At 45.5% G+C, this 15385-nt stretch overlaps 1 protein-coding gene and 1 long non-coding RNA gene across 2 annotated transcripts in view; one reads left to right on the top strand and one right to left on the bottom strand.

Moving 5' to 3' along the window:
- The window catches only part of INO80C (INO80 complex subunit C), a 31391-nt gene extending 30052 nt beyond the window's left edge, over window positions 1–1339 (top strand). Inside the window, 1 exon segment of the mRNA XM_030011943.2 lies at window positions 603–1339. Within this exon segment, the coding sequence (XP_029867803.1) occupies window positions 603–734 (132 nt within the window). The 3' untranslated portion in view covers window positions 735–1339.
- LOC115340386 overlaps window positions 1–15385 on the bottom strand; it is a 46623-nt gene that overhangs the window by 27484 nt on the left and 3754 nt on the right. The gene's annotated exons all lie outside the window — the stretch shown is intronic.

Below are 15385 nucleotides of genomic sequence, written 5' to 3'. Positions count from 1 at the left end.
GATACAAGCGTAGCCCAGGGTTAGCTGGCCAGGCTGCTATCCCGAAAGCAGGCATCTGTAGCAGAGCACAACGCCGAGTTCGAATTTCTTATCAGTTCAGTCACAGAACCATAAGCTGAGACTCCCTTGCTTTAACAACCACTTTAAAGTAAATTAAAAGCTAAGTTGTATGCAGGAAGAGAAAAATCAGTCCAAAGCTATCAGAGCACCCATAATTCAGCCTCTTTGTGGGTAATTTATTGGCAGCAGCCTGACTCTTTGGAGAGCTGCCTTGAGAGAGACTGCACAAGGCACAGAGTTGCTAGGGTGAGTTTAGAGTGTTGAGGAATTTCTTTTGCACTGTGTTTTGTACGAAACTATTTCAGCCCTCTGTTATGTTTAATGCATTTCTAATGTGATTTTATAGGGGTCTGTTAACTTCTCATAAGTTCTGACTCAAGGAGAAGGAAAAAAGTATAAACTTTTGGTCACATGGTAGCACAGCAGTGCTGTTGCTGGGAAAAGAATCTCACTATTTTGTGGTCTTGTAATTAGACGCTTTTTTTAACATTCTCTTTCGAGATTTTATGTGAATAGTGTCTCTGCCATTGTTTCTTTTTCAGGCAAATTACACAGATCCTCAGAGCAAGCTAAGATTTAGTACTATTGAAGAATTTGCCTATATTCGGATGCTCCCTTCAGATGTGGTTACAGGATACCTAGCTCTAAGGAAAGCAACAAGTATTGTTTCTTGAAGAGACCAAATATTGTTGTACACCGCTTGTGAACAGTGCTAATTTTGAGAATCATGATGGAAACTGACTGCGGGACTGAGGTTCCTTAAGACTATCCATGGGTTTTTACATCTGGAAGTAGTTGATGATACATGGATTTGAAGAACATACGGATTTAATTTTGATAAATGCTGATATTTGTTAGTTTGCCAATTTGTAAGCAATTTGATTTGGTGAACAGAATAACTTAGACCTTAAGGATATGTATCTGTACCATAATGTCTGAGTTATATTAATTTCTCTAGAGACAGGATTTCATCTCCACCCTGTATATTTTATGTACTGCTCTGGCTCAGCAGAAACAGTCATTTGAATTAAGGAAAAGGTACCAAGATATCCCAGCTTCTAAACCTGCCTTGCCAGATGTGCTTGCCACTTGGCTATGAAGAAGTTTGTCCCATCTATAAAATGAAGCTAAAATACCTAGCAAGTGCTGCTGTTGTGATGACTCTTTATGGTACTGAGCACTGTGGAAATGAACAGCTTCACACAAATATTTGCAACAGCTTCACACAAATATTTGCAACGAAGAACTGTCAGCATAAATAAAGTTGGACTCAAACTTGTTTTTAAAATATCCCAATGAATATACATACCAGGATCCAATCAAATCACCAGGTAACTCTTAATCGTGACACTTGGTAGTTTTTGAGTGTTTCATTTCACAACCTGACTATTCTTCTACCTTTCCTAGTTAGTACAATATTAGTACCAATTAGTACAAAAAAGTAGTAATTTCCTAGATGTTTTATAAACGATGCTAAAAAAAGCAGGAATTCCACTGTCCAGTGGCGTTCTGACACCCAGATGGTGTCACTTCAGCAAGGTGAGGCCTCCTGTGTCAGGACACTGAGCTTTGCACCATGAGGTACCAGAAGAATAACCCATAGCAACTGAACGTTGTCACCCTTTAGAGGAAGGAGACAGAAGGAGAGTTTGGACTCTTGCTGCGGGGGGGGGTGCTGACGAGTACATGCCAATGGTCAGAATGACCACGATTTCCTGAAATTTAAGTCTAGGGGCAAGGGGGCAGGGGGTTTTCTGCCTATTCTTTCTTTTTGTCCTCTTCCTTCTGACACGCTGCTGATTTGTGGTCTTCCCACTTCTGCATGTTTATCGCAGCCTTAGACTCTTGTCAGGTTTTAATCTGGACTCCAAGTTCAGGCACAGCCATTGTAGCTGTGGCACTTCTCTCCTTATCTCTCTGAACCGGTGGGTGTTAGCCAGAAAGGTGGCTAGGCGACTTACCACTTGCTGTGGGAATGCTCTCTTCCCGTGGGCAAAACTGCCAACTGGAAGACTTGTCCCATAGCTTTTTAGTCCTGGACTGCCCAGGACTCACTAAGGAGGTGAGACACGGATCACGGGACGGCAGTCCTGTCTCACCCAAGCTCCATCGTGGACACTGGGATCTTGTGCAAGGCACCTCTTCTCTCTGACTGCACAAGCAGCACACAAGGGTGATTAGTTAGTGTCTAAGCTGCACCTCGAATGCACATTTCTATAGACGTGGTAATTATTAGACCAGATTTTTTTTTTTTTTCCTCATTGAAGGAATAAATATACAGAGTGTTACTAATGCTCATTTAATTTCAACTCCAAAACAGGAAAAACGGTAATGGTTCACATTGTTTAATGAAAGTCTGTGGGACTCATTCCTCAGTTTTTGTGATCTAATATTTACAAAACCAAAGTAATTTAAAAAGTCTTTGACATGCTTACAATAGATCCTTCAAAGCCCTGGATACCAGATAATGCTACAACTGTATCACAGAACAAAAAAGAATAAGACAGGATATCTCTCTTCATGCCAGTAAGCATCCAAGCCGCATTCTCTTTGCATCCAAGTTTTAGAATGGATGTTTTTAACTTACTTTATGTACTGAAGATGTGTTTATAAGATCAGCTTAACATTGATGTGAAAAGAAAACACATAGAACTGCTGTAAGACCATTTATGCTTTAAATAAGCAGACAGCAGCTCAGAAAATTGTATTTCACCAGCTTGTTCTCTCCCACAAATATTTCTGACGTTCTTTGGGAATGACTGTTTAGGAACCCAGGCTCCCTCACCATCAGAAGTGCTCCACGCACTCCTGCGCTGTGTATTAAGGTGTTGCTTCTCAGCTCATTTCTCCTGCGCAGCGTTTATGCATTCTGTTTTCAAAACCTAAGTGTCTTACTGAATAAACCGGCATCAGAAAAGTAAGTCCAGCTTAGATTTGGCAAAAATGTTAGTGACCCTTCTCTCAATGCTCTCTATCCATATGATGGCTGCTAGGTTCCCTTTTCTTTCCTTCCTTGTTTCTTCCTTTGTTAGCTGCTGGCCCTTTTTCCTTAGTCGGTAGTACCTCACTTCTACTCATTAGGCTGTGCAGTAGTCAAGCCAAGAGTGATGAGTCAGCCACCAGCACCATTCAGCCTTACACTGATCAACAACAGTTTACTATGTGGAACAATCAAAACGAATTTGTTTTAGCAGGAAGCTGAGGACAGGAAAGATCTAGCGGCCAACATGTACGACATTGTTCAGTCTGGCTAGGTTCTTTTTGGGAACAGCATGTGGACCTGCTGCTCTCATCAGCTCCTTCTATGAGAGAACTGAGCAATACCTCCCTTGCTGTATATAAGAGAAAATGCGGGTAAGTGAAGAGCTCATCTGTGCCACAGAGTAGTTTTAAAGTATGTTTTACTGACAGCTTTAGAAAAAGTGAAAATTGACAAGTACATTTGTATTTAAAAGCACTGATGGGACGTTATCTAGATAAACTAGTTGAATTTAAATTGAAAAGAGGACAAAAGAAAGGCATTTGAAAAAAAGAAGCAGCGACGAATACCGTTTCAGACTTGGGGAGAATGTATTTTGACAAACAGACATCTGTAAAGCAGAAAGCCATCAGTCAGGGAGAGGACTAATTTGTTCAAGTACAACTGTTGCTATCAGTGAGGTATCACCTGAATGCGTTAATTAATACAGACCACAGATGGCTTCAGCTTCCCATGCGTTTGCATTAATATGTTCCCCCGTCATCCCCCTCCGTCACCCCTGTAACGGCTTACAGCACACCAGTTGCTAAGCTCCCACAGAAATCCCACTGACGTGAATGGGGAGTGAGCTCGTCCAGCAACTCGCAAGGTACAGTCCAACTGGCAAAGCTTTACCCTTGGTCTTTTTGACGGGTGGAAAGCGTATTTTCCTTGCCTCATTTGTCCTATCCTTCAGAAAGAACGAGGATGCGCACCAGAGGCCGAGCTCCTGTTTTCCCGTGCAGCGACCTGCCTCGCACACTGGTCCAGCAAGCGCTGGAGGTGGGGGGGTCACCTCCAGCTTCTTGGGGGGGGGGTTCTGGTTGTTTTTTGTTTTGTTTTGTTTTTAAGACTGCAGTAGCTTGTATTTATCCCTTGCTTTGGGTGGATCTGCTTGCTCTGGAAGGCCTGGGCCTCTTACAATCTCTAACAACGTACGTGCTTTACATACTCGAGACAAAATAGCACATAGTTTTTCCTTCTGAATCGCTACAGGGAAGAAGAATTCCACAGACCTGATGTCAGGTTCTGGGAAAAACAACCTGACTTGGTGCTCTTTTAAACAAGAGGGGTCAAGCGGTATCTGTATTGTTACTGAACACTTAAGTCACACTAAGATGATGATACCACTAATATTAGAACTCACAGAAATCCCTTCATATTTTTCTTGGTTTTGTATACGTCCCCAGTGAAAAACCACTTTGCCTGTTGGAGAGTGGATGGGTGGGACACAATAAAATAATACATCTTCAGGTAAGAAAAACATGTTGTTTAAGTCCATTTGGTATCTCGAAGTATTGCTTGACTTGGTTTCGTATTATCTGAGAAGCTTAACAAATCCCATCTTTTCAGATGGTTACACTGGTGTATATCACAACCTACAGAGAGCAATAGCAGTAATCTCTTGGGAGAGGTAATAACAACGACTAACAAACACTGTTTAAACTGCTGGTAAGTAGTGCTTGTGTAATTGCACACAGTTATGACCTAGGAGATCACACGTGTTAAGTACAGAACATCGCTTTCTCTGACGCCATAGCCTAAAATCAATAATCTCTACACAAAATCCGTAGTACTAGCGGACTAGACAGTAAGTTGGTTTGGGGACTGGCTGTGGTTACCGTTTGCCAGAGTGTTCTTCTCTGGGCAAGAGCTCCCGTCAGCTGCTTGCATGCTGACTGCTGTGGCTCTGTTACTTGGCTCCCGTTCGCCCAGCACAGCACCCCAGAAAACCACATCTGGTTCATGGACCGTCTCAAGTCTTCTCCAATGTCCCAAACTTGGGATGCAAAAATTTCCCTTCTCTCAAGTGAAGAAATCGTTTACAAGCCGCTAACCACACACAGCACATGTGACCAGCGTCCCTTTTCTCTGCGAGTCTCGAATCCAAAGCACAGTTTGTGTTAAAGGAGAATAAATAGGTGCCCCTCGAGTGCGTACTTCTGTTTCAACACAGGTCACACACAAGCAAGTTCTCAGCATCAGGTTTTGGAATTTCTGAAGGCAGCTGCCTACCCATGCATGGGAAGAAAATGTTTCCTGCCTCATCCTATCAAAATAAATTGGTATCCGTGCACATTCAGTGCCTCTGTATAGATCTGATAAATCTACTTAAATAAACCCTTATGAGCAAAGATGCAGGCCTGGTCTGCTTGGTCAATACTTGGTGGGTGTTGGGCACTGGGTAAGCAAGGGTAATAGGGAATGTTTGAATTTTGGCTGTGATCCCGTTTATATCCCGAGGGACAGCAGATTTACGAGACAGCTTCTCTTGGTTCTCTTCTCCTAGAAGGAGGAGATACCTCTAAAAGGACACCACGAACACGCACACACATTGCCCACATACTCTGTCAGGTCATTAGTTTCATGCCACATGCATCAAGGTGACATAGAGGGGACAGAATTAAGGATCATTTCATACAACTGACGGCGGAGGGCTGGCTGTACAGTGTGTGCCTCCCCTCTCCTGGGTCTCCAGCTGCATCCGTCACCAGCTGGCCAGGCGAACACGGGGGGGGACGAATACGTGCAGGCAATCTCATGGTGGGAGTGTGCCCTCCAGCTCAGGACCAAAATGCAGGCACCCGCTTTCGAACAACTGGAAAAAGCCAGCAGCCTCTAAGAGTGTGCCTGCATAGCAGTTCTTGCATGGGGGACAGCAGAGGCAGTGCGGGCTCTGATAATAACCTTAATATAAGAGGCAATCTCAGGAATTTCAACAAGAGCTGGGCTTAGACTAAGGTGAGAGGACTGGAAGTGGGACCGCAGAAGGGATTGCCCTGACAATATAAGGCGATGCTGAAGAGAGGTCATTTAAAAAACACTCCGTGGGTGATTCTTAATCCTCTGAAATAACACATATGGCATTACGGTGGTTTTATATTTGGAATAAAGAACATAAATAGAGCATAACTCACTACTTCAAATTGTGCCTTTCTGGAAGGTATGTCATAGCGGGTGATGTGGAGTCAATAGCTGCCATCAGTCTCGTGTGTACCAGTGACAGCAGCTAATAGGCACAAGCCTTGTTCTCCTCACATTAAACGGGCTTTTGTTACTGAAGCTGATGGCGAAGCACAATCAACCAAATATTTTTGGCCTCTAACAACCAAGAATTTGTTTGTCACGCTTCATGTCTTGTACCAGGCTGTACAAAATCAGAGCGCTAAGAAATAAGTACCAGCAACTCCTCCCCACTGTTATGTGAGCCCTTCCCACGAGCTTTGTAAATTGAGAATTATTACCACCATTTTAGCGAAGTACGAGATGTTCCGTGTCAGTACCCTGGGTTGGCCCCCTGTTTCCTGAACCCTTGGGAAACGGCACGTCGAACCCCACCGTGAACCCCCCCCCCGTGCAAATGGTTTGTTTCAGCAGCTGTCACCACGTTCTTATAATTTCCCCAATAATGAACTGGAAGCCAAATTCTCCGTGGACCTTGAGGTGTCCTTCTGAAGGATCACACTGGTCCAGAGAGCGCAAAAGCCATTCTTCCCCTACATTTCGTGTATACAGTGCCACTGGGACACGCAGACCTCTCCAGAGCCTTTGGGCAGTGACTCTCGCCCCAAGATCTGTTTATATCTTTCATAAAAAAATACGCATAAGCCACACGGATGATTTTTCGCAAAAAGCAGCGGAATCCTGCTCTTCCACCTTTCACGCACACGCGCTCTGCTCGCTGCGCTTAGCAGTCTCTCGATTCATCCCTCCAACTCTACGAACCATGGGATCGCACGCACTGCAGAACAGTTACACAGCCCTGATAGCTCAGACAGTCTCCAGAGGACGGGAGAGGTGCTTTATTTAAATCTGTTTAGGTGAAGGAGGAGACCGAGCCTGTATCAAAGAGCCGGGGGGAAGCATCTTCACCCCGGGCGCCTGGATAAGGAGAGCAGGAACCGCAGCAGCATCCCCGTACTGGCTGTATTTCAGAAAAATAGCCTTTACAATAGCCTTTTTGCAGAGTGAGATCTGGAAGAGCGCTGCGTCTGCTGCTGCAGGACGGAACGTGGGCAGGAGGCTGGCACTGAGCTGCTCGGCTTTGTTGAGGCTGACATGGCTCTGAGCACGCTCGGAGGCAGAGCTTCAGACGTCTGCGTAACCATCCACGATCCAGTCAGCAGCTGTGCCGAGGATACAGAGGACTGCGGGTTTTGGGCATAGACGGTCTAAACTCAGTCCAGATCCCTTTTGGGGGTCTGCTCCTCTCTGGAGACTTGGGAATGAGTCTTACCAACTCGGTGGATTTTGACTCAACACCCGTATTTTCTGGCCGGCTCACATAGCGCGCGCTTCTTGTCACCAGAAGTACCTGCTGTTGCTCCCAGTACTGGATCTGAAGTGGTGAAAGCATGAGCACTTAGAGGAGGAAAAAAAAAAAAAGATCAAGGGCAGACAGGGGCCCTCTTGTCGTTCTCCCAAAACTTCTCTGCCTTTCAGGCCACTTCTCTACAACCTTCGTGACCTATTTAGCACTACCAGCTTTACCAAACTTGGAAAAGACACCGGACAAGGTTAAAAAATCCTGTCCTACAACATACATTTCTAAGCAGTTCCCAAAAGACATAACCAGAATCCAGCGCTAATAGGTGTCTTAAAAGTCCTCCTTTGCACCTCTGTATCGCGATACGTGGCAACGTTTCGGTAGGAGGGGGGGCTGCGGGGGTGGCCTCTGTGGGAGGAGGTTCGGGGGCTGATGCAGTTTTCTGACCCCCTAAAAATGAATATTTGAAGTAACGGCTTAGGTTTTGGGTCATACAGAAAGAGAGGCTTTATTTTGGCCTAAAGAGCACATACAAGTTTGATCAAGTAGTAATTATATCTGAGCCACTAAGAAATAATCTCCAAGGTATAAATAGTAACAGCACCTTCCCCGGGAGATGTGATTCCCTCCACCTCCCACTTCCCTTCCCTGCTCCAAAAAACCCAAGAGCCAAACCAACTCAAACGCCTCAAACCACCAGAGCCCGGTGACATTCATCTCAAAAATGAGGACTGAAAAATAAACGACCAAGTTAATAAAAGGAAGGTGTTTCTATAAAATCAGTAGAATTCACCTGCAGATCTGCAGAAGCCGCTTACTAACAACAGAAAAGAAGCACTAGAAGAAGAAAAATCCCAAGTGGAAAAGCAAGACGAAAAGCTGAAACCACAAGAGGAAAGCTAACGGCCCATGGTGCCAAAAAGGCAGCCTTCTGCGAAGGATAATCAAAATGCCAGGGTGGGCCAAAGCCAGAAGCATCCTCTACAGCAGTCCTTCTGTCAAAAGGGCCGTTGAAGCAAAGCTTAAAATGGAACGAGTTCAGCAGAAAATCAAAAATGGCTTGCCACGGAGCCAGCCAGCTATCGTAATATAGAAAGCGTTTTTCATCAGCGAGCGTATTTCTGTTTCTCGAACTGTATGGCTACCCGAGGCTCGCAGCTACCGCTTAAGAAACTTGAAGCAACTTAAGTAAATGAAAAAGACACACGCACACACTGAGACCTTCCAGATTTCACTCAAGCAGGCATGTGGGCACTTCTGTTCTTAATACTGTCTCTTTCCTGCCAACTTGTCTAGATTAGGGCTATTTGTCACACTGGAGCTCTAGCTACAAACCCTGAGTGTAAATAGATGTACGAACCCTTAAAATAAATATGTGCATTGCAAAGATTTTGCCAGGAACTTAGAGCGCGTGAGAACTTCAGGCTTATCTCTGGGTAATGGCTTCCATTTGATTCAGACAACACAAATTCGCATCTAGACGAGGCCACGTCCAGGGCCGCGCAGCCGGCAGGTACCGACCTCAGCCTCGGGCTCCCGTGGGAAGCAGCGCTGGGGATGGCACGGTGATCACCGACACAGGAGTGCCACGGTTCACCGGGACGTTTCTTTATTTCTCTTGGCTCAGACTTTATATACATCTCTATACAGAACACCCCCACCCCCCGCCATGCCCGTTTTGAATGGTACTCTGTTATGAAAACAGCACGACTGGAAAAACTATTGCACCTGCATACACACGGGGGTACACCTTATAAATCTTTTATCGTAGTTAAGCAAAAGCTAAGGGATAACTTTGATTTTGTTTGCTAAAATAAAAAACCTAAAAATGTTAATAAGCCACTAAGAGCTATTCAACAGATTGTCTATTACAGGAAATCTTGCCACGACGCTCAAGCGGTTTATGGCCATCTCGGGTATCTGGGGAAGAGTGAAGTGGGTCTAATGTTTTTGAAGTTTTCGTGGGGTTTTGAGAAATCCAGACATCTGCATTTTAATCTTTGGAAAATCCTGAGATCAGCAAGACTATCGTCTGCAGGATTTAACCACAAGTTGGACCCACCTCTTAGCAAGTCTAAAAGTCTTATGATCGCTGTAAAAAAAACCCCAAACAACCCCCCCCCACACGCACTTTTTTTTTTTTTTAATATGTACACATAATGATGGGGTTTGTGCTGTAAAACATTTGTCTTTAAATGACGGGGTAAGAATACGACAATTCATGCTCTCTGCAAGTTAACTGGATGTGTCTCAGCAACTGATTTAAGTAACTGCAGCTTTTCACCTGCTGCTTTGTCTGCGATCTGTTTATTGCAGCTGTGCGTGTCGCCAACACAAAAAGGGGTAAGAGCAGCTCTGAGGCAAGACTCAAAGGCTTGCAGAGCGCTCCTCCTGCCTTTCAGATGGCCCCGTTACCCAGCCACCGTCACCTCTACCTTTCACGTGGAGGGATTTTTTTTTAAACCGCGTACGCACGCCAGCGCTTTTTGCCGACAGGCACGCTTTTTAAAGTTTCATTTTTCCCCTCTCGTTACTTGTTCTTCCGCATTTGAGAGTCAGGAAAGATCTGAATGCAGGCCCAACTCCTCACCGTATTTGAGATGTTGAGTCGAGTGGGACATTGAAACAGCTCCGCTGCCGTCAGCAGCGACCGCCAACTAAAAACATAGTAACACAATGCCTTCCCTTTCGATGTAAAATCAATCATGTCAAGCGCTCGGATTTACACATCCCTGCATATGTACTAATGTACACCACCTTAACTGCTTTACACATTTCTAGTATTTACTTTGGCTTCCTACACCCTCTGTTAATCAAGTCTTATTTTTCCATGACCCAGGCAGCTATCCTGAACTTTTCTAGAAGCTGATATGACACACTCCCCTCCGGACAATGCAATAAAGCATGGGTGCGCACCCAACGCAATATCTACAGTAATTAGAGTCACTGCTCCTTAAAAAGTGAAAATAGGTGGATTGTGCTGTACAGCGCACCAGTGCTGTGGCAGCAGTACTGCATTGCTCCATAAACAAGAGGGAAAAAAAAAAATAAATTAAAGCCATTTACGGCACTTGTCTCCAACAAGGACGCTAATTCCAGGTATTTGGAACAAAGAACACAGTGTATTTTACTCTTTTTTCATCTTTCTGCTTCTAGGCTGGGCAAATTAACATTATTCTCTTACCACAAACCTCCAGAGACACCACGGTTTAAGAATGTTTTTCCGAACACTCGCGCTAAAAAAAACCAATCAGCCAGCTACTGAGCCGTGGAGGAAGGAGGTGGCATCTCTGTTCACACACCTTGAAAACAAGTTATCCTGCAGGGAGCCAGGCTGGGTGAAGAGAGGGTAGGCAGAAGTACTGCAAAACCTTCTCCCTTGCACCCAGAGCCAGCGTAGCTCCTTAAAGCCAGTATTTCGCACACGCCGTAGCGGTGATCTTGGATGAAAAGGCTTACACGCTTCTTCCGCGTGCCTCACCATTATCTATCACCACCTTTATGCTGATTTAAAGTAGAAAGGCACGTCGTCCCTCTTCCCTCCCTCTCCATGCAGGGGGAATGCAAAGGCCAGCTCCTGTCCCAGAGAGCTCATCCGCTGCCGGCTGTCCCAGAAGAAGCCCCCCCAGAAGAAATGTGTGTGCGCTGCTAAGAAGGAGAAATATAAAAAAAGGAAAGAAGCGTGACTGCCATCCAATCCGCAACATATTTCTATAGAGAAAATGCATTTCATTGTATCAACCGTTATATTTTTGTACCTTTTTTCCCCGTGGCGGCCAAGTTTTAGTGGAGCAAAGCTTTAGTTAGTTTCTGAGAAAGGAACCAGAGGTTTGGTGCCTCGGCAGGGGGGTGGGGAAGGGGGAAGAGCTGAGAAAATAACTTTTAAACTTTTGCAACAGGCTCACGCAGAACTGTCCGCCAAACCCACCCCAAGCCAAGCAGCTGGGGAGCCCAGGGGCCGAATCAGCGGTGTAACACATCTTCCCAGGACGCACAGATGCTGCGCTTGATATCTGCCAGACAGATAGGTTTCCGGGAAAAAAACAAAACAAAACAAAACAAAAACTGTGTTGTCGTCGTGTCCCGTCCCCCCCCCACGCTTCCGTGCCTCTCTCCGCTCCCGTCAAGTCGAGGAACGAGCCATCTGCTGCCATTAGGAGCAATGCCTACATCCGAGCCGGTCGCAGCGTGCGCTCTCCGCAGCGTTCTCCGCTTTCCGCTCCAAGCCGTGACGCACCGCGACGTTCCCCTCCGGCCGGGACTCCAGGAAACGAGCTGTTTGATTTGGACGGGGCCACGGGGACACGGACGCAGGTGGCTCCATCTTTTGCGACACGGGGGTCAAGCCTGCTGCCAAGGGTCCTGCTTTCCCCTCGGGACCAGGAAACGGGATGAAAAGCAGGCCCCTGGCTGGAATTCAATTATATTAAAGTTCACTCCGTAAGTACCTGCGCAGCACCCTGGCATTTCTCGATAAATCAGCCCAGGCCCCAACAACAGGGAGAGTTGCGAAAATCTCACTTCTGTACCCTATTTGGGGAAAAATTACGACCCAGACTCGGAAGCCCCTTTGCGGCTGACGTGCGTTTCCACCGCAGGCTTGGCCAAAATCCCACTCCCGGCCAAGTCTAGTTGCAGGACCTTTGGGTTTGGCGCAGAGCTGGACGGGTACCTGTCCTCTGCCGTAGGAAGTCGCTTCCGAAGTAGCTGGCCGAAAGATGCACTCGCTAGGATAAGGGACATCTCGGGATGTGCGCAGTTTTGATTTTTAAACTCCTCTTCCTCCGCTGTTTTTTTTCACCTCTTGTTGATTTTTGCTGTAACAGCCATTTTAATGTGTTTGCTGCCGTCTTTTACCTGGGAGTGTTTTGCTCCAGGGGGGGAAAGGGTCAATATTTCAAATATACTTGAAGGAAAAAGAAAGACCAAGAGTCAAGCTCTCTCTCTCAATGATAGGGGCTCCTTTTCTGGACAGCCTACACACGCTTCATTGCCGTTAATCGTTTTATCCTGAATAAAATTAGACGTAGACCTCTACCCGCCAGGCCCGAGGCAAGCAATCCGCTGGCCGACTCGGCCAGCACGTCGCTCTTAACACTGACTCCGCCGTGACAGCACCGTTTGATTAGGATGCGGGAGGGAGATGCTCCAACTAACGATGGCGAATGCCGTAGGAGAAGGCGTATCTCAGAGAGGGCAACAAAAAAGCGCGGTTCTTCCTAGCAGGGAGCAGGGGAGGTGAGGCTGCAGAGCTCAGCTTCAGCGGTCGCTTCCCTCCCCTCTTCGTCTGCGGAATCCTTGGCCAACACGAGTGGTGATTCACAACTTGGAGCTCGCGTCCTCCTCACCCCCTCTCTTTTTCATCACTGGTCTGGCGGTGGAAAGGCTTCCCACACGATCCCCGAGCCAAATCCTGCTGGAACTGCAGTCGTCTCGTGGTGCTTTCATCCCAAATAGCTCAGCTGCTATGCTGGCTTCTGCAGTTGGGAGCTGCTTACATTTTCTGCTGCCTCAATAGAATATATTTCTTGGTTAGCACAGTGAATCTGGGACTGGGAGCAGGACTACGGCGTGAGGAACAGAAAGCCCAGTATTGCGCAATTGGTTCGCATCTCTGCTAAAGATTTCATCTGCAGTGCTCTTTTGGAGTTAAAGCAAATTCACTGCCAAGTACAGTTACTGAAGTATTCAGTAAGAGTAATTTGCTGTACTTGATACTTCTTCTGAGCACAAATGGATAACATTTTTTTTACAGTCTTTTCTTATAACCATGTAGTGAAGAGGTTCAATAAAAGCAATTTTTGCCTATGGGTTGTTGAACGGTACCACTATCTCCAAGCATTTTTGTTCAAGATTCAAATATGCTGTGTGACTGGTCGCCCACGTTAAACAATACAGTTTCTATTCCCTAACCAGATTCTTACAGAGGCCAGGACTATCTGGAAAAAATCAAGGCGGCATTGAAAGGGGATATAGGGAGAGAGGCAAATTTAGAAAATTCAGCCATATTTTCCCTCTTCCAAAAGAAAGTGCCTACTATTAGGCTGTACATGTGCAGTTCAGACTTTAAAATACCCGCGCTCTTTCTCTACTTGCAGATACACCTGTCTAGATCGTGTTTTACTCAGCACGTCTACTCCAAGCCCTGCCTTGCGCATGTATGCTTTGATTTTTTTATTGCAAAAGGTGCAGACAGGTCTCGGTTTGGCTCAGTTTACCGCTTTCAAATCTGAATGCCAACTTGAAGGTTCACAGAGATGCTTACTTTCATATGGCATGTACCTCGTATTATTTCACATACGTACTGGTTCTACGAATGGGTCATGTCTGCTTTATATCGTGGTTCAGTACGGCACTCCAGGTGTGTAAAGGGCACAAGGTGGTCCAGGAGCCCGTGGATCTTCTAGGTTCCCGGGAACTTCAGGCCTCACCTCCCTAGAAGTCCTCCTCCATCACCCACTCTTTGCCACCAGAAAGAGCCACGACGAGATGGAAGCGATCGAGGGCCTTTGATGTTGTGCCCAGGGAGAAGTCTCCAAACTGGTGAGAAAGCCAAACAGGGGACCTGTGCCAGGCACGCTGTTTTCTCCTGGGGTTTCTGTCCTTGGTGTTTTGCTACTGAAGAACGTGTGTTTAATGCTCGAGGGAGAGGAGACATATCACGTGCTTTTAGGCAGAGGACCTCTCTTTTTCTCCTCTACGGCCACAACCCCTTGTCCTGCTTTTGTACACCCTGGTACTCAGGCTAACAAATTTTAAACCGCGTTTTAAGCTGTATCCACTAGATAGCAAGATTAATGCCCAAATTCAAGCAATAGCAATGTCAATGAACTAAACTGTCAGCCCGCCCCCAAAACCTTATCAAAACAAACTGCTTGCTGTCTGTGGCTTGAGGCAACTTTATATTTCATTTTGTAATCTAGGCTCTGTGACTTCTCATGCTAGAGACTGCCTAGGATATTTAAACGCACAGCTTCCATTAGCATAAGTGTTATGACTAAATCCCCCAGTCAACTTAAAAAAAAAAAAAAAAAAAAGAAAAAAAAAGAAAAAAAGAAGAAAAAAAAGCACCTGACTTTTGAATGTTAAGGCCTGCCCTCTGCATTTATGACTGGTGAATGCGTTGTTTCTTAACCTTGATGTAATATAACTATTTGGCTTTCACAGAGATATTCACAGGTTTCAAAATACTTGAAAAGTTCTGCAGCATGTACATAAACAGCGAGCACTGCTATAGCGGGTAAAGTTTTCGTTAACTTCACGGAACACATAAGGAGCGGTTCATTTTAATATAACCCCTAGAAACACAGTACTGTTGTTACTGGTCTTGAAATGGTAGTTGGCTCTGAGTGCTGACTATCTACAGGAATACTGTGTCAAGCTCAGTGAGTACAGATAATGTTTAAAAGTCTATGTTTCATTTCTTTAAACTTGCATAAGCATGCTTAAGAAATGTATATTGGGGTCTTATTTTAGCCACTCTTAGCTTTATATTTTTTATAGTGAAAACACATTTACACTTCTAATGTATATTTCCCTCAAAACGTACGTGCTGCTGCAGCACTTCAGCAATAAGGATGATACATGCAACCCCTCGGAAAGCGAGGCAAATGAAAAACAAATGAGAAAATACGCAGCGCAGAGTCAAGTACTGAAAAACATAACCTCGCCAAACCTCGACTTACGTAACCAGCTGTTTGAGAGCACTTCATATGTTGAAAAGAGATTGAATAACAAAAGCTGAATCCTAGCTGCCTCTGCTACTTATACAGGTAATCTTCTGCTGGGGGGGGCTCAGATGACTTAAACACTGTGTTACA

Source organism: Aquila chrysaetos, chromosome 4, assembly GCF_900496995.4.
Source record: "Aquila chrysaetos chrysaetos chromosome 4, bAquChr1.4, whole genome shotgun sequence".
Lineage (NCBI taxonomy): Eukaryota > Metazoa > Chordata > Aves > Accipitriformes > Accipitridae > Aquila > Aquila chrysaetos.
The sequence above is the reverse complement of the archived record's forward strand: the minus strand, read 5'-3'. Positions and strand labels throughout refer to the sequence as shown.